This window comes from Fistularia commersonii, chromosome 23 (genome assembly GCF_037954325.1).
Source record: "Fistularia commersonii isolate RoL2024-O1a breed Wild chromosome 23, RoL_Fcom_v1.0, whole genome shotgun sequence".
Lineage (NCBI taxonomy): Eukaryota > Metazoa > Chordata > Actinopteri > Syngnathiformes > Fistulariidae > Fistularia > Fistularia commersonii.
In genome coordinates, this window is record NC_141306.1 from 1155590 (window position 1) to 1178785 (window position 23196).

General features: G+C 44.6%; 1 protein-coding gene across 2 annotated transcripts in view; it reads right to left on the minus strand.

Moving 5' to 3' along the window:
• rxraa (retinoid X receptor, alpha a) overlaps positions 1-23196 on the minus strand; it is a 108943-nt gene that overhangs the window by 19517 nt on the left and 66230 nt on the right. For both annotated transcript variants that reach the window (XM_086170908.1, XM_086170907.1), the window contains exons 3-5: positions 20819-21057; positions 6717-6867; positions 883-1062 (exon numbers count right to left, since the gene is read on the minus strand). In XM_086170908.1, coding sequence (XP_086027034.1) covers positions 883-1062; positions 6717-6867; positions 20819-21057 — 570 coding nt within the window. The remainder of the gene's footprint in view (positions 1-882; positions 1063-6716; positions 6868-20818; positions 21058-23196) is intronic.

Consider the following 23196-nt stretch of genomic DNA (forward strand, 5'->3'; position numbering starts at 1 on the left):
TAGATGGCGGGACGCCGTGCAGGAAACCTTCCTCCCGTCCTAGCCACGCCCCCTCCGGTGTGATTGACAGTCCTGGATCCACTGGAGGAGGCGGAGCTTAGTCCGGTCCGCTCACGGCTCCGCCCCTTTCCCCAGGATCATCTGAGCCTGGTTTTATTTCAAATCTACGCTCATCACTAACAAATACTAGACGAAGAAGACCTTTACCCCTCACAATTTAGATATTGCTTAAACAAAATATAGTTTAATCCAGGGGTGTCAAACGTACGGGTCGCGGGCCGATGCCGGCACGCCAGCGGGACCAATTCGGCCCGTGGAATAAATCTACAATTTGAAAAATACATAAAAATCATGACCTACTTTTTAAAATAAAAATGTATTTCCTACATCGTCCGCTTGGGATGCAGTGTTTCAGTCAGTGTTAGCGACGCGGCTCATCGCGATGTGACTCACAACTCACAGCGGATGGTAGCAACGTAGCTTCCGGGTTTGTAAATAGCATTTTTACGTCTTGTTAGAAATGTTCCTGCTCTCCCGTTGGACGCGACGCCCTCAAAAACTAATTCATGAATGCATGATTAAATAAATACATGAGTAAATTAATGAACGAATTTAATGAGAAAACACAGCGGGAAATAAAATGTTTTACAGGAAAAAGCTAAAAAGTTGGGATTAGCATGTGTGTGTGTGTGTGTTATTTGGCCTGTTCTCATGCCTTTTGCTACGTATCTCTGCCACAACCACATCACACAACCGTGACAGTCAGAACAAATAATGGAAAGAAAAAAAAAAAAAAAAAAACAAACAAAGAAACCGCGGCCTAGCGTAGCATAACGGCGGTAGCAGGTAGTGAGACTTTATCCTCTACGGTATGTGCTGTACCTTCTCTCTTCATGCCCATGGCCAGACACTTCTGGTAGCGGCAGTACTGGCAGCGGTTCCTCTGGCGCTTGTCGATGACGCAGTCCTTGTTGTCGCGGCAGGTGTAGGTCAGGTCCTTCCGAACCGTCCGCTTGAAGAAGCCTTTGCAGCCCTCGCAGCTGTACACGCCGTAGTGTTTACCTGCAGGAGGCCAGAAGAAAGGTCTGAAGGAAACCTCATAACATACCATCATTTCTGGACTATTGGGCGCACCTGAATATAAGCCGCACCATTTGTTTGTTTGTTTGTTTAGAAGTTTATTAGTGTACAAATACATTAAGCACAGAGGCAGAGATGTTTGTACCAGTTTAGCTCATGGCTAATTTCCATTTGTAGTCCTGGACAATACAAATATAAAATTGTGTAAAATTGACAATATATAAAATATACAGATAGGCAATAAAATAACTATACAATATATAAACAGGCAATAAAATATGTATTTTGCAAGTTGAAAGTGCTATGTAGCCTATATAGTCATGTTCTTAAGATTGTCATTTATTGTGTTATTTTTAGCAGAAACATTTTTTTAAACTTTTCATTCGATCCACAAATATGTAACTTTTTTCCCCAACAGTTCCTGTAACACGGCCGATAAAAGAGATGAACAATCAAGTCGTCTTCTTCGCTGTTGGAATTGAACGGGGTCTGATGTGACCAGGCTAAATGTTTTGGTGGCGTGAAGCTTGTTAGCGCAAAAAATAATCCATGAATTAGCCGCATCGTCGTTTAAGCCGCCGTGTTCGGAAATGACGAACTGGGTCAAACTGGGCCAAAAGTGGCTCTCAAAAACCTCTAAAAAGGTCTGATTGTCTTAAAATAAATAAGTCAAACGCGTGCATTGACCAGAAACTACATTTCCCATCGTGTTATCCAGGAAGTGGCGGCGACCTGACGTCAGATCGTAGCGTCTCCACATAAATGCCAACAAAGTTGCGATCGAAGTTTCAAGAAAGCTGTACATGTTTGTGCTTCAAGGAGAAAAAGCGGTTTGTCTTTTGTGTTCCGAGGTTTTTGTAAAGAGTAAAATCTACGTCGGAGCTAAGTATGCTAAAGTTTGCCTTTCGGAAAAAACAACAAATTGTCTGAAATGTTACTTCTAAGCAAATGCATGTTTAACATTTTGGATTTGAATGAGTCATGCATTCAGAGTCATTTAACATTTAGTTCCATTTATTTGACATTAATACTGTTAGCGTTCCATGTGGCCCTTTGAGGGCGACCATTTAGCTGATGTGGCCGTCGGTGACAATGAGTTTGACCCTCCAGCTTCAAGAGGTGGAGGTTCCTGCTTTTTAAGCTTGTTTTTGTCGGCTTTTGATTCCACTCAACCCGAGAGCTGTAAATTTCCTTGCACGTGTCCATTTCCATGTCCATTTCCAAGACGTGGACATGGGTGACCTTCAAAGAGGTCCTTCTTGGTGCTGCTGTTATATGGAAAGGCATCGTCTCTCCAGCTAGCATCTCGCAGCAACCGCCAAAGAAACGCTCGCCATCTTGGAAGACGAGTGATTTAATATGTGGTTGTGTTCCGTATGTTTTATCCTGCGCCTTATGCGCAACATTCACGCTTTCAGTCCCACATCTGGACAACTTAGTGTCACCAGTGAACCTCCAGGTTCCAGGAGAACATGGAGACTCCACTCCATTGTCCTCGGTTCGCATCTGAAACAGCTAAAACTCCCTGAACCGAAGAAGCCCGACTTCCAGACACCGTGCGCGACTTCCGATCTTCTCCGTGACGTCGGTGCCGGAGAAACGACCCGTTCAGGATCCGAAGCGCGGCTTCATCTGGACGGGTCGACGTCCAAATGTTCACCATCTCGTCGCTTTTGGACCTGCTGATGTTTGTTTTCGGACAGGAGGGAGATGGAGAACGTGGAAAGAACCCAGGAAGGAGAACAAGGCAGAAGAACATGAGCACTCCATATCTAAAAGGAACAAGGCAGGGGATCAAGGAGACTCCACACGGCGAGCAACCAGGAGGCAGAACATGGAGAACCCTGGTGTGATAGAATGAAGACTCGTGGAGAACCGAGGAGTCCGGCTGGTCCAAGAACTTGTTTTGAGGCATCAAGCTTCTTAGTCTACTCCTCCCGAAGAGATGGTTAGTTTCAGTGGGTCAAGACGTTGCCTTGTGAGGAAAGAACAACCTTCTAGACCAGCAGGACACCCAGGACCTCTTTGGGTACTTGGTACTTGTATTCTAAAAGTACTACAAGTGTTACTTGTGGTACTGACCAGCTGGACGCCCCAAACCTCTTTGGGTACTTGGTACTTGTACTCAAAGAGGTCCACAAGTGTCACTTGAGGTACTGACCAGCTGGACACCCCAAACCTTTTTGGGTACTTGGTACTTGTATTCTAAAAGTACTACAAGAGTTACTTGAGGTACTGACCAGCTGGACGCCCCAAACCTCTTTGGGTACTTGGTACTTGTACTCAAAGAGTGCCACAAGTGTCACTTGTAGTACTACACTTGTAGTCATAACAAGCCACCAGAACCCCACTGGTTATTGGAACTGAAGAAGCTTCTGGCTCTTCAACATTTTCAAGTCCAGTCGCCACGACAAGAAGATTTCCACAAGAATTCACCGTAACCTGGACGACCCAGAACCTCCACCGACACGGACGAGTGTTGCGATACCGCGGTTACGCCGAGCTTCAAGCGTCCGATCGAGGGAACTCACAAAGGTTCTCCTGAGCGTCCGAGGACCTCCTCGGGAACCAGGACTTTCAGAAGAACGAGGGGGGCGACGTGGAAACCGTAACTAGTAATTTATATCAAAAAAGGAAACGGTGAAATATGTAGAACATCTGCAGCTACATCAGCGTCTGGGGGAACCGAGCTAATTTATAGTTGGGAATCTAAATTTCACTTCCCGATTGTTTCAAAAATGTGTCAGGCGGTCCGACGGCGCCCTCAATCACGGCGGCGTCCCGGACACGCCGGCGGCGGAGGGGGGGATAAATCAGACACCCGACACCTGGTCCGAATCCACGGCGTCTCGGAGAAGTACGACTTCTGCTGCCGTAAATAAGCCGCCGCTGAATCGAGCGCGGGAATGAGAAAATAATCCCGCCGACGTCCAGAGAGAAATATCGGAGTGTCGTCGGCGAACAGCGAGAGAAATAGTTTCCACGATCAGAGATGCGGCGGAGGAAATGGATACATGGACGGGGATCAATACGCGATCAATGCTTTGGTTCCTCACGTGATCGTTGACGGTAGGATGGCGTGGAATAATCTGGATTACGGGTGAGACTCGGACGCACCAGGGAGCTGGATTACCAACTTCATAGAATACAGTTGGTAACAAAAAATAGTGTGCAAATGAAACTGTGATTCATTGATTTTTGGTGTTTAAAAAAGAAATATAAATCTAAAATATTTATTGAAGAATTCCTTAATTGTTAATTCACCTGACATAGAAAGAAAATAAATAAAAAACATGTTAAAAAATAAATAGATAAATCACAGAATAAAATAATCCCCCCACGACTCTTAATGTCAGGAAAGCGGTTTAGATATTCAATGGATGAATGTTTGAATCTTAAATTTCCTGTTTTTCTGACTGATTTCTTGGAACAAAATGTTGTAATAATAATTAACAAGTATTTATGGACATCTTGGTTTTGAGAAAATATTACAAATAAATACAAATATAATAATTAAAATCAATGGATCTGAAACAATATGAATCAACAAATGACTTGTTTTCACATTAAATATCTTCATATTGTGATTATTAATTTTATATTATATAGTATTATATATCATATATAATAATATTATATATATATATATAACCCTAGCCCTATTTATTATATATTATATATAATATAATAATCATTATTATTATATAATAATGATATTCATTATAATTACAATAATTATTATATAATTATATATTATATAATATAATAACAACAACATCAACAACAACAACAACAACAACAATAATAATAGTAATAATAATAATAATAATATTATAATAAAGATACTTATAATAAAGATAATAATAACAGTAACAATAATTATAATAATAATAATAATTATAATAATTAAATATTATTATTATGATTATTAAGAATAAGAATAAGAACAACTTTATTAATCCCGAAGGAAATTGCAATATTATGGTTATTATGATTATGATTATTATTGTAATTATTATTATTATTATTATTATTATTGTATTATTATGAAACGACGTGACCTCGTCAGGCACGAGGTCGTCTTTAAACCCCGACGTTTGATTTCATTTTTTTTCCATCGCGATGAAAAACCCAGAGTTTGGGGTTCGCGGGACGGCGACACATTTATTTTAATGTTATTTTTATTTCCTCGGCCAAATGATCTCCCGCTCTTTCATGTCCCTCGGCCTCCGTTTGGCCAAAGACTTTTCCGGGGCAGGAATTCCGCCGACTGTTGTCCCTCCAGGAAAACCTTTCTATTTCTGCGCGGTGAAGCTGCCACGGCGGTCGGCGCTTTACCGACTAAGTTTATCTGCATCTTCTTCTCCGGAGGTTCTCTGAGTGGTTGGAGTGTCGGTTTTAGCAGGACGCAGGGCGGCGGCGGCGGCGTTCCCCCCTCCTTCTCCACCCAAATGTTTGGTAGGACGCAATTCAACGCTAAATTATAAACCAGGATCCGCGGAATTCGTGCAAGAGGTTTCCTCCTCCGCTCTGCCAGCTGCAGTCCTGGAGCAGGGGGTTGGTTTTTATGCATATTTATATATACATCTATCTATATAGATATCTATATACAGATATTTGTATATATCTGAGTGTCCTCGGTGTATATTTATATATCTATATAGATATGCCGAAAAATATGCATGCTCACGTTACTAAAAAAGTAGCTTCTTTTATAATGCTAAACAAAAAGTTATGAAGCAAAATATAAAGATAAATATAAAGTTGCAAAATATAATTATAATTATACACAAAAAAATGTATAAATATTTCTATATATATATATATCAGAGTATCGTCAGCGTATATTTCTATATCTGTATAGATATGCAGAAAAAACAATGAATGTTCCTGTTACCTAAACGCTGCTTCTTTTTTAATTATACACAAAAAAATTATAAAAAAAATATAATTATAATTATACACAAAAATGATATATATATGTGTATATATATATATATATATAGGAATATCATCAGCATATATTTATAAAATATATGTATATATATAGAAATGCAAAAAAACTGTATGTTCACGCAAGTTAAAAGCTCTACACAAAAAAATTATACAAAAAGCACCTAAATCTACCTACGACTATATAAAGATGTTAATATTTCAGGCGCAAATGTAATGTCCCTCTGATTATAATATTATCACATTATATATGTAATAACTGTGTATATTATTACATTTATACATATTATATAAGGTGACCAAGCATGTGTGTGTGTTTGTTTACAATGACAATGAATAATCAACTTAAAACTGACCGCAGGTTTGTTTTTGTCATTCGTTTCTCGCAATTTATTGTTCTTTTTTTTTTTGCAGTATTTTGAATTTTTTTTTTTTTGTTTTTTTTTTTTTTTGTGATGAAATATCGGGAGTCTAGAAGAAAGAAAAGTAAAAATAAACTAAAATTAATTTCAAAAAATAGATAAAAAAATGAGATCATTGCAAATTCCCTCCTACTGTTGTACGCGAAATCTCATACGGCGGCCAAGCACATGTATATGTGTGTGTGTGTGTGTGTGTGTGACCATAAAACTGACTTGCATTTTGATTTTTTTTCCGAAGGGTGTGTTTTCACACACACTCACCTGAGGATCGGTCGCCGCAGATGGCGCAGATGTGTTTGGTGAGCGACAGCGCCGTCCCGGAGGGCTGGGCGGGAACCTTCATCATGCCGTTCAGGCCCAGCGGCGGCTTGATGTCCTCCGTGCTGCTGACCGAGTTCATCGGCGAGTTCAGCTGCAACAAAACAACACACACACACACACACACACACACAAAGTCAAAGTTGCATCGTGAACGCCGATGCAAAATTCAACAGCGGAACAGGAGGCGGCGTTTGTTTTAGCGGCGGCGGCGGCGAGCGGAGCCCCGGGTCCGACTTCAAACGCCGCCTTTGTCTTTTGATACAACTTCTGAACGTGACCCCTCTTTGACCCCCGACCCCCAAAAAGGGGGGGGGGTCATCGTAATAAGTAGCTACATGCTAAGAAGGGGTGTATATTAGCCTTATATGCTTTAGCGTAGCGGGCGGAGGGAAGCTAGCGAGGGGAGTTTCGGGGTCGGGTGAGGAGGCCCGGGGCTGCCGAGCGCAGACGAACACACCCACGGCACCCGGGGTGACAGACGGAGCAGGGGGCTCATGTAGCCGGATGGCTTTTGATTAAATTACCACACACACACACACACACACACACACACACACACACACACAAGCTCGAGACGCTTCATATAGCGGCGAGGACGCAGCTCCCTTACTATAGGAAGCCGGGACGTTTTCTTTGTGTCTGCGCCAGGGATGCGGTTACACGACGGCCAGACGGTGCACGTATGTGTGTGTGTGTGTGTGTGTGTGTGTGTGTGTGTGTTTACAGTACGTGGTTGGGAAACTGCAGCAGAAGTTTAATCCTGCCGTACTTCATTTATCATAAAGAGGAATTCAAGGCTGCAGGCTGCTAGCTTTAAGATCATTCATTCATGCATTCGATCAATCAATCAATCAATCAATCAATCAATCAAATCAATCAATCAATCATCTATCCATCGGCTTCATCCAGTCGACCCGGACATCGGGGCTCAGCTGTCAATCACTGATATCCTTCCATTCACCCTCTCATTCACACACTTGCAGGGACACTTGCAGCTTCTGCAAGTCCAGTCACACACACACACACACACACACACACGCACGCACACACACACACACTTCTGGAATCCCTCGCTCTCACATTTCCACCAGGCCTTAAATATTTAATTCTCCAAAAGCTTCAAAGTTAAGGAGAGAAATAATAAAAATTGCCACATGTATGTTTTTTTTTTTTCCTCCTCAGCCGGGAGCTGCAGCCAATCACGCTCTCCGTGATTGAAATGTTCCGAGCCGCCGCCGCCGCCGCCCGCCATCGCCGGCGTCCGCTGGAAAAAGTCCTGCACCATTTCGGCATCCTTTTTTTTTTTTTTTAACATTCAAATTTCTGCAGAATCCAGCGTGACGCCCGGCGTCCCGAGCGATGGGGGAACTTTTTTTTTTTTCCCAAAAAATGAAAGCGGCGGCGCCGGGTTGAAAAGTTCAAGGCCTCGGCGCCATGAAGGAAGGCTCAATTTGCACCCGGACGCCCACCTGCCTCCCGAACGCCACGCGGGAAAGTGATTGAAGGGCGGAGGGAAGAGGGGACAAAAAAAAAAAAAAAAAAAATCAACCTTTGATCGCCACATTAGCTTAAATTTAGCTCCTTGCATGGCGTGAAACACCAATCCGTGGCGTTCGTGTCCGGGCGGTGACCGGACGACCTCGCCGATTATACGTGCGCGCTCACACGCGTCCTACCTTCCGTCGCCGCTGACGTAGCGGCCTCCAGACCCGAGCGTCCGACGCTCACCATCTACTCCGAGCTAGCGCCGCCGAACGGGTGGCTCCCCTTTCTTTGCGTTCCAGCGGGGATTAAGAGTCGGTTCTGGAAATAGAGGGCGAGCGTGGGGGCGGGCGGGCGGGCGGGCGGGCGGGCGGGCGGGAGGGGGGGGGGGGGCGGCGGCCAGCTGCGCGAGCGCCGCCGTCATCACGGGAAACCCCTTGATAGCGCCTCGCCTTACACACTCCCCGGATCCATTTCCATGGGTTTTCTCCTTCGCCTTTTGACAAAAGAGAGGAGCGGCGGGCTCGGCTGCAAACTCTACGGCGCCGGGAGGGGCGGCGAGGCGGCGAGGCGGCGAGGCGGCGAGGCGGCGAGGCGGCGAGGGGCATCCGAACATCAAGGAGCGTAAATGTAGGACAGAAGATTCCCCGCAGTCCAACGTACAACACAAACACTGATTCATGTGCTGCAGGTGTTATGTAACATGTTATGAAGGACACTTGGCTGGTACATCCAGTACACTGTGTGTGTGTGTGTGTGTGTGTGTGTGTGTGTGTGTGTGTGTGTGCTCCTCCGGCTTGCATGTGTTAGATTCTTCATAGAAGCGACACATGTGATTGTACGTCTGGTGCCACCTGTTGGCTGATGAATTATTCATCTGCGGTGACAGCGCCGGCAGCTGGTGTTTTCTCCACCTGCCCGCCGGACCAAAACAGAAAAACAGCGTTCTGGACGCTTCGCTCGCTCCGTTCTGCAGGAACCGGCGTGAAAACAGACAGGACTTTTTGGTTCGGACTTGCTCGCGTGCTCGCCCCGCCGTTATTTGATGTAATCTACACCGGTTTAGTTGACGGCGGGTCGGCGTATCCCACGGCGACGCCACGCTGACGTCACGTTTTGCAGCAGAAGAGGCGGCGAAGGACCGACGGTTGGATTTTTGGGAACGGATTATTTGGTCCAAACGTTGTGCAGAAATTTGCTTTAAACGTTTTTATTTTATTTGTTTATTTTTTTTTTATCTGTTTATATTTTTATATTACCGACAAACGTTGATGGGAATTTTGGTGAAAAGTTACAAAAAAGAAAATGTATTTTATTCCTGCGGTGAATGTAAACACAGAGACGCCTTCGGAGCTCAATTTGCGCGGATATAAAATGAAATTTTCCCGTTAAAATGAACTGAAATGCTATGAATCTCATCCACTACCTGGTATAAGTTTATTTTTATAATTACTTTTCATCCACATCCAGTTTCTTTTTGTTTTTTACTGTCACTCTGTTCATGTCCATTGCTGTTTTTGTTTTTTGTCCATTCTTGATGATGTTTTTGTTCTCTTGACCGTCTATTTATTTGTCCATCTTCTAATTGTCTCTATTTGTTTTCATATTTATTGACAGTATAACTGTTTCGCTGCTCTGACAGAAGAATTTCCCCGTTGAGGATCAATAAAGTTTATTTAATCTCGTAAAAGAGAATGTTAAGGTGCTTAACTACATTCCCTGGCCGCACATTTAATGCTGCGATGAATCGAGACATTATAAATCCTTTCCGGTCCCCGGCTTCATTTTTAAAAAAGAAAAATGTATATTATAGATCATAAATGCTGAATAAAATGGAAGAAATAAATTTTTGATTTGGTGCTACAATGCTATGCTAAGAGTAGCTGTGCTACACTTTAGACTTTACACTTAAGACCTTAAAACACTTGATAGCAATTAACATTTTATCACAATTACAATTTATATTTTATTGTATTTCTTATTCTCCCTCCTTCCTACTATCATCTATTATTGTGATTCTTTTTGCTTGAAACTCCAGCACAACGATTTCCTCCGGAATAAATAAAGTTAATAATTTTAATAATATCAATTAATTATTAAAATAATTAATTATTATATAAAATAATTTATTAATAATCGATTAAATAACTATTATTTTTTAATTAATTAATTAATTGATTAATTAATTAATATTAATATTAAATGTATTAATAAATAAAGTTGTTCTTATCTTATCTTTAAACGCTATTTACGGACGAAGCGAAGCCGCTCGTCTTTTCAAAACAATCCAACCGACTCCGAACGAGTCTTCCGAATCTCTCCGATAAACACTTTTTCCATCGTTTCACGGACGAGTCACGGCTTCGCTCGCGCTTTTCCGGGGATTTGTTTTGGTGCTAGCTAGCTAGCTAGCTAGCGAGCGTCCAACGCTCACCGAGCTGGATCTTCACTCTCAAAGCAAACGGTCGGAAAACTCCAAATCGGACGCGGGTGAAAGTCGCCTCTCGGACGGCGGCGACGCTCCCAGGCAACCTCTCAGACGGAGCCGGTGCTTTTGAGGCGATTAGTATGCCTCGCGGAGCGCCGGCGGAGGGAAAATGAAAGGCGGCGTCCCCTGAGCGAGGAAGAGGAGCGCAGGCCTCCCGCTTTAAGACGGGCTTAGCTCGATTCCGAGTCGGAGCACAAACTCCTCGCTCGTAAAGACACTTCAAACGCGCACATCAAATCCTGCCGCGTCGTCGACACGCCGCTCAGCCCTCCTGTGGAACTCCGCTCGCTTTCCCCCGTTCAAGGGCACCTTTTTTGCTTTTCTTTTTTTTTGTTTCAATTCAGAGAAAGTTATCTTGCCGGGGCGGCTCTTTGCAAAAAAAAAAAAAAAAAAAAAATGCCCTTAAAAGACCGCCTTTCGCGGAAGACGCTCCGGCGGTCCGCGATGAACCGGCAGTCAACTCCGAATGAAAAGAAGCGTTGACGTCGGATTGAAGGGAAGAACCTGGAAATGTCAGGGGATGGAATGCGAAGGTGGAGGAGAAACCGGAGGAAGACGACCGGAGGAGGAGGAGGAGGAGGAAGGAACGCAAATCTACCGCCGACAGGAGTCGACACCTAAACCCGCTGCTCCGACAGACGTGATGCAACCTGGCGATAACCTCCGGGTGACCTTTGACCCCTGACGCCTCACTTCCCCTCCAAATGCAAAGCCCAACTTTCTTCTCTCCATGTGTGAGTGTGTGTGTGTGTGTGTGTGTGTGTGTGTGTGTGTGGGCGAGAGTTACTTATCTGGACACATATCAGCACCGATGGGTGATTGGGTTTCACTCCCGCGGGCATGTGTGTTTGTGTATATATGTGTGTGTGTGTGTGTTAATGGTTCCCCTTCTCCTGTGGCCTCCAGGGTGTGTGTGTGTGTGTGTGTGTGTGTGTGGGAGGGGGACATATCCACAGTAAGACACCCTTTGGGATACATTACACTGCTATAAGTTTGAAAGGCACCTGTTTAAAAGATGCATAGCTTACAAACGCACAAATCTGCACGGAGGCGGTGTGTGTGTCTGTGTGTGTGTGGAGTTCATTGTGCGCCCAAAACTCTTGGGGTCATCTGCAAATAGGCCCGTCACGCAAGCGTGTGCTGAAAAGTCACACCGGCGAGCAGCAGCATGGACAATCGCCATCCGACACCGCGGGCCGGGCTACAATTGCCACGGTCTTTTTGAAATTACAGCCCATAATAACCCCCGGGGGCCCCCGACAGCACCGTCGGCGTCAAGCGGGGGCGGCGAGGAGGGAAAAAAAAGTTAGAAAAAGAGTCGGGGGTGGCGAAGTTTGCCGGTCACTTCTCGGGCGCAGTACCACATATCACCAATAGGGGGCGCCAAAGTGCCAATGTCATGCGTTTTTTTTATTACGGAGAATCCGAACTGGAGTTACATCTCTGGCCGTCGCGTGTCGTCTCCCCACGGTTCGTACAGGGTCGACTGAGCGTGCTCCAGATTGACTTTAAGAAAAAGCGCATGGCTAGCGCCTTTTACTGCGGAGTTATTTGAATACGTTTTGCTAAAAATGGCGCTTTTCCACGACGCTCTTGCAGCGAGCTCGTCGTAGCGCATCAAAAAAACGACGCGACGTTAATGTTGAGCTAACGCGGTCGACGTATGAAAACACATGTTTTACTCCTAGCTTGTTTTTGCAGATATAGCAGACAATTAGCGCATGCTAATTCAAATTTATGACCCACGCAGTCGGAGAAATTGAAATGAAATGCCAATAATAAGAAGGAAAATAGATAAAATGAACAAGATATAAAATGAAAAGCATGCGGAATCATAGCAAAAAAGAACAAAAACACAAACCTACTTAAGGTTCCCGAAAATAATCCGGTTACAGCGAACACATGAATGATTTATCAGCCGCTAATTCGGCCATTAGCGACGGCTAACGCGTCTCAAACGCAGACGGGAGTCCTTCCCCTGCACCCGCGACATGAACACACTCCGCCAGAAGTCGACATTATTCTAGACAGCTCCCGGCTCTCCGGCGCTCACTCCCCTGCTGCGCCGCGGCAGATAAAACAAAAAAAAAAAGAAACAGAAAAGAATCAGCCGACGCCGGCGTTGACGTGCGCTTGTGTTTCAACCCAGAAACGCGGCTATTCAAGAACGACGTCGGCTTGAACGACAGCCGGCCTCCCTGCAAACTCCTGCCGGCTTTTTTGATATCGATTAGCCGCGGCTGTCACCGCGCAAACCCCCGCTAGCCTCTACCTGATTCGCCATCGGACGTGGAAGCTCCCGATGAAAATATTATTGAATTTATGAATATATATCATATATAAGATGACGCACGTCAAACGGCGTAGCTCGTAGCTTAGCGGCAGGGATTAAACCGCCGAGCGGGGATTATCGGGAATCCCCGATTAGCGGCGTTTGCCCGGTCCAGAGCTGTTCTGAGGACGTGATCGTTATCATTTAGCTAATAGCTGAAAGCTAAAAGCCAGAAGGTTCGCGGTTCAGTTTCGGTGGCGCTTTCAATCAAAGCGGAGGAACCTCACGCTAACTGAATCCACGCTAACGGCTACGCCCGAACTGGGAAGACCGAAAAAAAAAAACATCTGAAAGTTTCAAACGTAGCTTCCCGTTCATTCGCTGCGCTCAGGGTCGCGTTCGGTCGATGCTAAAGTTCACCGTCGCTAACTCGTGGAAGGTCGGGTTTGGTTCTGTTGCCATGGCAACAGTCTTCATCGACGCGACGTCGCCCCTGTGAAGCGCCGTCGTCCGTCTGAGATCCGATCGGCACATGCGGCGGTGCGTTCAAGGGCTCATGGAAGCCCCGCCCCCCCCATGGAAGCCCCGCCCCCTCGCCAACCCCCAGGCGTTTCAACCGCAACGTCTGGAGTCTGTGTAACTTAAAACTAACCTTCTCTCTTATGGCTGCCGCCGCCTCCTAAACGGCTCATCTCCCGGCTGCACACACACACACACACACACACACACACACACACACACACACACACACACACACACACACACACACACACACACACAGCCCCGGAGCGTTGACGCACGAGGCGCTGACGATTCTCGAATGATGTCCCTTTGAATAAAAAACTAAAAAAGCAACGTTCCACATTAAGTTGCGGGGGTTTCCATGGCGTCCTGGACCCGGCGAAACTTTATATTTTTTTTCTTTTTCCTACTTTTGACGTTTATGGGGGAGGGGGTAAATAAATAAATGAGGAAAAATATATATATACAGCAGCGTTCTTATTCTACTTTTCTGGCGCTTTCATGAATTTAGGTTTCTGCTAATCAAAGCGACACGTCCCACAAAAGTTTGAGTGTAAACGCCTTCCCAGTGAGTTCCAGCAGTTTTCTTTTTCCTTTCTTTTTTTTTTTTTTATGTTGACAGCGAGTGGCGAATAAACAGCGAGGAGCGAGCAAAGAGACGGGAAAAAAAAAACAACAACCCCGGATTTAAATTTTCGATGGTGGTGCGGGAACCCGAGAGCTCAGATCTGCCGTTTTCTGGTCTCAAAAGAAAGAAAATAAAAATAAAACATGTGGCTCTGCGGGGGCAGGAAAACTTACAAAAATGCCACAATGCCACAGCTTGTTGCCATGGTGATGTCACCGATGACATTGCATTACACTGTCACGACTGTAAACTTCAGGTTAAAGTTCAAAGAGACATGCTAACGTGTTTAGCATTGAGCTACGTTCAGTTTTGAGGGTTTCGTTAGCGATGAAAGTCGTAACGACCAGCGATGCTGTTTGGTTTGGAGACGTCGGCATTGAAGAAAAGACGAGAAGCAGAGCTGGAGGTGGCAGAGATGAAGATGTTGAGGTTCTCTTTGGGAGCGACCAGGATGGAGAGGATCAGGAACGAGTCCATCAGAGGGACGACACATGTTAGATGCTTTGGAGAGAAGGTCAGAGATGGTTGGGTCATGGAGAGTGGAGGGAGAGTGGATAGGTAGATGCTGGAATTGGAGGTCTAGAGCAAGAGCAAAGAGAAGAATAGGGTTGGATGGAGAAGGTGGATTCACTGAAGGGAAAAGCCAAAAGGAAAAGAAGGATTTGTCACAGGGGTGCAGGACATGTATGCCCGAGAAAAAGTGATGACTGTGATGGCCTGGACATGAACACTCCTCAGTTCATGTCCAAAGCATGTTGAAGATCTGGATTGAAGGTTGCTGAAGGTGGAACTGCAAACCAGGAGTTTGATGGACTTGGTGAGAGAAGATATGATGGTTGGTGTGAGAGAGAATAGGGTTAGATGGAGAAACCCAGAGGAGAAGAAGAAGATAGCTTCAAGCTGCTTCCTGCATGTATTGCATAGCGGGCACGTAGCTTGTGTATCACCTGTTGCGATGAACCTTTAATTTAGGTAGGAATCTTGATATTTTCTTTTAAATGCAACTTTCTTTTCGCCGTCAGTCTTCTGCTTTCTCATCGTTTCTTCTCGAAAAAGTTCCCCGCCGACTTCTGTTTCTGGCTCTTTTTTTTTTTCCAAGGGCTAGCTTGTGGTAGCCGATGTGCGAAGCGCGGCAGTAAAAGGCGAAGACAGAAGCAGACGTTTTTCAAAATAAAATCCGGAACGTCTAGCGTACCAAGAGACTTTCTTTGCAGGCTGGTACCGAATGATTTGCAGCACAACGCCAAACATGGCGCTGGCAAAGGAGTGGATAGCGGCGGTCCGAGCAGCCATGACACGGCGGACGGAGAATTCTTTGTCATACCGGCACCGTGTTGTCGTCTTTAGCATGTCGTACCCCAGCGGTACTGCTCCCTTTGCTACACGCCCAAATACGAATTTAACATTAGCATAAACGAGCCCCGACGCAACGATACATCACCTTCTGTTCTAGCTGGTCGATGCTAATCTTGTGCCGGTCCTTTGCTAATGTCCATCTTCAGCTAATGGCGCTAACGCACCTAAATGCTACCTGGAGCGAGTGCCTAGCTTAGCCCACGCCTCCGCCCCCAAACACATGGCGCCGTTAGCGTGATGTCATGCGGCGAAAAACGACGCGAGGGGGGGGGCATTATGTTGTGATCCCGTCTCCTAGCAACCTTCGCCTAAACATGACATACCCCTAAAAACGGGTGCGTGACTTCACCGCCGCCGCTCATTTATCACTTATTAAACTCGCGCTCAGTTTCTTGTAAAACATTTACACCTCTTCTGCTCGCCGAGCTTCGGCGCCACAAACGCCACCATTGACGTCCCCCTTTTTTTTTCCTCTCCGGCGGCAACCGGGAGGGAAAAAAGGGGGGACGACGGGCCCTCGAGCGTCCACGTTTCCTGGATTCCTCACGTCGCAATCTGTGGCGGCGAGAGGAGAAAAAAAACCAGGATGCAGGACGGCGAGCAGACGGGACGGAGACGACGCTCTCTTTTCTACGCAATCTGTCACTGAGTCTGTGTGTTTGGGACGGAGCTGGAGGCTAAGTTGTGTGTGTGTGTGTGTGTGTGTGTGTGTGTGTGTGTTTAGATGTCAGAACTAGCCGATGACAAAGGGAGCGTCTCCTTCTCGCCAACTCCTGCTCTTTTATTCGACACAATCTTCACCGTCCTTCATCCTGCTGACATTTATATCTTGGATCTCATTGTTTTCCCTTTTTTTTTTTTTTTTTTCTTTCTTTTTTTTCTTTCTTTTCTGCAGGTTAGGTTGAGAATCAAACGGTGGGTTGGATCTGGGAGTGAAACGGGGTGGAAGTGAGACGAGCGAAGGTGTGAAGACCAACAAAACTATGAGGTCGTGACATCAGTGGAAGCGACTAGTGGTGATTAAAAAACCCTGATGATCGAAACAATAAGAGGGATTTTTGCCATAATAATGCATATAATAATGATAACAAAAATAATTAAAAAATAATAAAATAAATAATAATAATAATACTATGAATATAATAATAATAATAACAATGCTAATAATAACTATTATGAAAATAATAATTCTAATAATAATGATAATAACATCAATAACACCAATTATAATAATAGCTATGAATATAATAATAATAATAACAATGCTAATAATAACTATTATGAAAATAATAATTCTAATAATAATGATAATAACATCAATAACACCAATTATAATAATAGTAATGATAATAACAGAAATAATAGAATGCTATTATTATTAAAAATGATAATGAAATAATCAACACCAACATTACATTAATATTAATAATAATGACACCAATTACACCAATAATAATGATGATAATAATATCATGAATTACAGCAATATAATATTAATTTCAATATTAATATTAATAGTAACCCATAACACCGATAATAATAATTCATATAATAATAAGTAGATGGGGTGCATGTGTTTGGACTGTGGGAGGAGGCCTGAGAAAATGAAAAAAATAAATGAAAGATGAATTAAAATGAATAAATAACCGACAAATACAAATAGCTAAATGAGAAACAAATAGCTGAGTAGTTGAAACAATCAAATACACTGACTAAATGGAAATTGATAGATACATTAAAAATAATAGATGGACAAACTGAACCGATGAACTGAAATAAATATAAGTCAAACAAATGAATGAGTTAATTCAGTAATTTGCAAACATGAATACAAAACAAATAAATGAAAATACCTAGATATTAGCTTGAACATAATCAATGAATCAGACAAACATAAATAGATAACTAAATAAACTGATTAAACCAAATGTATGAATACATTCATATAGAAAAAAAAAACTTAAAACTTAAAAAAAGGGTATGTATTTCATTAAAAGTTTTAAAAGATGTGGCCTCAGGGTCATTGATCCAACAAACAAACACTAATAATGATAACAATAATGATTATTATCCTAATTCTATCAGTTCTAGCCTCAGAATTACACAGATAAATGTTTTTAAATGTGACGGTCGTTGAAGGCGGCGTGTTGAAAGCGTGTGAAAGAAGCAGCGTCTTAGAGTTGGGAAATGACGTAAACATTCTGCACGCCGGTATTTTTAACCCCCCCTTCCCATTCCGTACCTTTCCATTGTATCCCTTCCTGCGTCACGTGCACGTTTCCAACCACCTCCCCCTCTGCCGTATTTATAGCTTCCACCGCGATCGGCGCTTTTTACAGACTTTATTTATTCCACTTATTCTTTTCTTATTAGCCTCGTTATTATTGTTATTATTATCATAACCACGATGAGCCTTCCCTAATAACACACACACACACACACACACACACACACCCGTGGGACTAATAAATCTATCTTATCTTACTTTATCTTATCAGCACTTTTGATGCTACCGTAGTGTGTGTGTGTGTGTGTGTGTGTGTGTGTGTGTGTGTGTGTGTGACCTCGAAGATCTTCTTGTTTGGCGTCCCACCGCCGCCATCTTGCATGACGGGCGACCCGCTCATGCAAGCGTGGTGGGATTAAGAGCTCAGAAGTGTCGGATGTGGAGCTCAGCGATCCGATCTCATGGTTTATTCACGCTTTTTTTTTTTTTTTTATTGTTCTTTTTCGCAGAAATGCTAGAAAACTTTGTGGAATCGCTGTTGGTTGGCGGTTGGATTCCCGGCTTCTCCCCCGACGCCCGAACAGGCAGGCTCTGTGTGTGTGTGTGTGTGTGTGTGTGTGTGTGTGTGTGTGATTGGGTAAACGCTATCGAGCACAAACTGCAAGGTGTGAAAGCAGATCTGACATCCTCTTTCATTGTTTTTCAATGATTTCATGATGTATTATAATAATTAATTATAGCTTAATCTCAATTTATTATTGTTTGAAAATGATTGTATTGTTTTTATTATTATTATTTGGAATATTTTAAAATTTTGATTAAAAACATACTTTGAAATTTCCATTTTTCTTGGCTTGGCTAATAGTAGCTATGTCATTTAAAATTGTATTTATTCATTTCATTATTCTACTAATTATTACCATTTTAAATGTAATGTGTTATTATTGTTGTTCATTTTTATTATTATTTTTTGGAATATTTTAAAATTTTGATTAAAAACATACTTTGAAATTTCCATTTTTCTTGGCTTGGCTAATAGTAGCTATGTTATTTAAAATTGTATTTATTCATTTCATTATTCTACTAATTATTACCATTTTAAATGTAATGTGTTATTATTGTTGTTCATTTTTTATAATTTTTGTTGTCGATATTATACTGTTTATATTGTTATGACAACTACTGATTCAATATATCACTACTATTATTTCTTTTAATTATTAGCATAATTGTCATTATTAATATGTTGCTTTTATTTATGGTGAAATGAACTTTTAAACAAATATGTGAAAAACAGCCCTTTCAAACTAAAATTACAATGAAGTCATTAAAGTAAACGTCGGCCCACGGATTAGCGGGAAAAGTAACGTCATGATAATTCATCCGTACTCAGGAAAAACAAACGTTTTATTTTCACTAAATTAAAACACGCAGTTTAGTCGGAAAACAACATCGGCGTTGGAAGGAGACGACGAGTTCGGAATTAATTTTACCACCCGATAATGAACACCGAGCCCCGCGGGGCTGCCTCCGCAACGCAGATGAAGGTGTTGAAATCGAACAGAGGGGAACACACACACACACACACACACACACACACACACACACACACACGAACACACACTTTCTAGCAACGAGAGGCCGGCTGCTTTTCTGAAACTTCCCCTAATCCACTCTTAACTCCATTACGCCCGGGACACTTGCATTCAAAAGGAGAGGCAGCGAGATGAGCTCAACAATGACGAGGAAGGCCCCTCCTGAACAGGCTCACACACACACACACACACACACACACACACACACACACACACACACACACAAAAAAGGGCAGCAACTGCATTTTGAGGGAAACAATTTCAATTTCAGATATGGCTGCAGGCGGAAACTGGGCCACTGCAGACTTTGATGTCTTAATTGTGTGTGTGTGTGTGTGTGTGTGTGTGTGTGCGCGTGTGCGTGCAAGTCTATGTTTTTAATTCGAACGAAAGCGAGGATTATTGACGGAACAAAAAAAAAAAAAGAGAAGAAATGACAGAGAGAAGAGGAAGATGACGTGAAGTAGACGAGAAGTTGGAAGACGACTGGAGAAAGAAAGAGAGAGAGAACGAAGGGATGGAGGAGAAGAAGAAGAAGAAGAAGAAGAAGAAGAAGAAGAAGAAGAAGAAGAAGAAGAAGAAGAAGACGTGGAGGGAGACGGTGACAAATGTGCCTCAGATAAAGACGAGTGAGTGACGGAGCTGAAGTTGTGTGGAATCCGGGCTGAAAAGGCCTTGATTAACTGGGGCAGGGGGTCGGAGCGGGGCCTCCGCCTGGAAGCAGTGTGTGTGTGTGTGTGTGTGTGTGTGTGTGTGTGTGTGTGTGTGTGTGTGTGTGTGTGTGTGCCTAATTGGCACTTTTCAGTCCTGTGAAAGCAGTTCTAAGACATGATACAGAATCACTAAGTCGTGTTTGTTGGTGGGGGCAACAGGATTTGTGTGTGTGTGTGTGTGTGTGTGTGTGTGTGTGTGTGGCTATTCAATCTGGGAAAGTGACAAGTTATAAAAATAAATCAATGCTGCACTTGTAACCGGGGCCACAAGTGCTTTATATACACACTTTTTCATAACATGTTTACACTTAAATACATTTAGACACACACACACACACACACACACACACATAAGACCCTTATTATCATAATAATATGAAATATACTCATGAAATCGCCAGATCAATCAATGAAGAAATCAATCAATACTCTGTAATCGATTTTATCGATTAATGAATGAATGAGGAAGAAGGAAAAAGGGCGACGGAGGGGAGAAAGAAACGCCATCGCGGCGGACTCATGTTCCCCTCGCTTATAAATGAGTGTACGAGTGTGTGTGTGTGTGTGTGTGTGTGTGTGTGTGTGTGTGTGAATGAATGAATGCAGGAATGAAGCAGGAAGGATGACGAGGAGGAAAAGGCGCCGTTATCGTGGTTTCATGTTCCCCTTCTTGGCTATAAAGGAGCACAGGAGTGTGTGTGTGTGTGTGTGTGTGTGTGTGTGTGTGTGTGTGTGTGTGTGTGTGTGTGTGTGCCTCACCTGCGGGCTGACGCTGGGGCCGTAGCCCATGCCGGGCGAGTTCATGGAGTGGGGTCCCATGGGCGAGCTGATGACGGAGAACGGCGAGGCCAGGCCGTTCATGGGCGAGCTGAGCGTGCTGATTGGAGAATGCAGCGAGCCGGACGGCCCCATGGAGGCGGGGCTTAGCAGCGACGGGTGCATCCCGCGGTGCGAGGTCGGCGAGCCCAGCGGCGAGGAGCTCACCTGGCCCGACGAGTCTGCCGAGGAAACGGGACGCCGTTAAGACAGAAACTCCCCGCGTTCGCCGACGGATTCCAAAGATGGCGGCCGTGACGTTTGAACGGGGTCAAAGGTCATTCGTTCATCCATTCATTCATTCATTGGCCGATCCCAGCGAGGGGCGGGGCTTAACCTGGACGGCGACTTGTCAATCACAGAGCCGCGGATGGAAGAAAACGCCCGTTCACCTTCTCACACCGACAACAAGGTCCTGCTTTTGGACCCTCAGAGGAACACGGAGAACCCGCTTCTCCACGGGAAGGAGAACACGGAAGGAACACGTGACGGCGTCCGAACCGGAACCGCCGTCACGCCGCTTGGAAAGAACATCCAGGTATTTATTTGTCGTGGCCACGTCGCCGACGGTTACGGAGAACCCACTCAGGCTGGAGAACCTTCGAACCCCCGGCTTGGACAGCAGGTCCCGGGAGAACCTCCACGGGAACAGGATGCGCACGCTGTCCGTGCACGTACGTGCAGCCGAGGGGAAGCGAGGCCGGCGGTGGGCGGAGCCTAAAGGACGCCGGCTCCTCCTCCGTCTCCTTCGCTTAACCTGGAAGGGCGGAACATCTTCACATCCGGCGTCCACACAAAAGGTCCAGGAGATACAGGCCGGAGCGCGGTGTGTGTGTGTGTGTGTGTGTGTGTGTGTGTGTGTGTGTGTGTGCGAGAACAGCGTTGGCCACGTCTATTTCCTGGAAGGAGGCTCGCCTCTTTTGTTTTTGTTTTCATGTGCTCTTTGAGTCGTCGCTTAGCTTAGCTTAGCTTAGCTTAGCTTAGCTCAGGTGTGGAAAGTCACAGCCCACCTGGGCAATTTCCTGTTTTTTTTTTGTTTTTTTTAGCCAATTTCCTGCTGATTCTGTGTTGGATTCACTGCGTTTTTTTAGGTTTTAAGTTCCATTTCTTGCATTTTGGTCAATTTCACTGGTTCTTCGGACAGTCGTGGCTTGATTCGCCGTTTCAAGTCCAGGTTCTGGTCAAAACAGACGTTCTCCCCCCGAATATGATTTATTTTTCAACATCTCACGGGTTGAAATCACACGGTGGAACCTTTCAGAAGGACATTATCAGGAGACCAGGTTGTTTCTTTGGGGCAGCAGAAGAACCAAAGTGCACGGACCTCAGGTCCTAGCTTAGCTCCTACACCGAGGCAGGATCTTGCCGATTGTTGATTGGTTGAACTCATAAGCCCCGCCCACGACCGGATATTACCGTGCCGTTTTTAAGCCCAACCCTGGTCAGATGTTTTCACACAACAAAATGGACAGAAGAAGCGAGAAGGGGTTTCTAAGGGGAACGTCTACATAAATGCGGCGTTAGCAAGATAAAAACACATGGTTATTTTCTCCTGAAGGCTGCAGCAGCTTCCACCTCTTCTTCTTCTTCTTCTTCTTCTTCTTCTTCCTCTGAGATGGTTTGTTTCGAGCGCAGACGTCCCTCACTGCCGGCGGGGCCGCAAAACTAACAAGGTTCCCCCCGGAACAGGCTAATTCCTGGAACGGGATTCATGCCGGACGGTTCTAAGAAGCGTCTTCTGAGAATGTCTGAACAACCCTCCTCCTCCTCCTCCTCCTCCTGGACCTTCAGCCCCCAAACGTCCAAACATCTCGACCCCCCGGGGCCTCCTTACGTAACCGTCCGTCGGCCGTCTTCTCCGGCGAATAAACGTGACGGAGCGCTCAATTAGCTGACAGCCCAAAGTAACAAGTTGCCTTCGGAGCAAATTTCCTGCCTCCGTCCCGGCTGACTTCTGTGTGTGTGTGTGTGTGTGTGTGTGTGTGTGTGTGTGTGTGTGTCGGCGCCTCTTCTGCAGGGAGGCTTACAGACGCAGGACAAAAGCGGCGAATGAAGGAGGAGGAGGGGGATCTTTGCATCTTTCTCTTCCTGCAGAAGCGACTCTCAAGAGCGTCGGCGGCGCCGCCGGCTCGGCCAAACCAAACACTTTCACGCACATCCTGCTTGACTCACAAGCACTTCCTGTCAGCGCGCACAAACACGCACGCCGGCCTCATCCTTGTGAAAACAAACACACATCCTCCTTAATAAAGGGCTAACAACAGCTCCGAATCTGGCCGTATTAGTTCAGCGTTTAATCCTCTGACTGATACCGCCGAGCC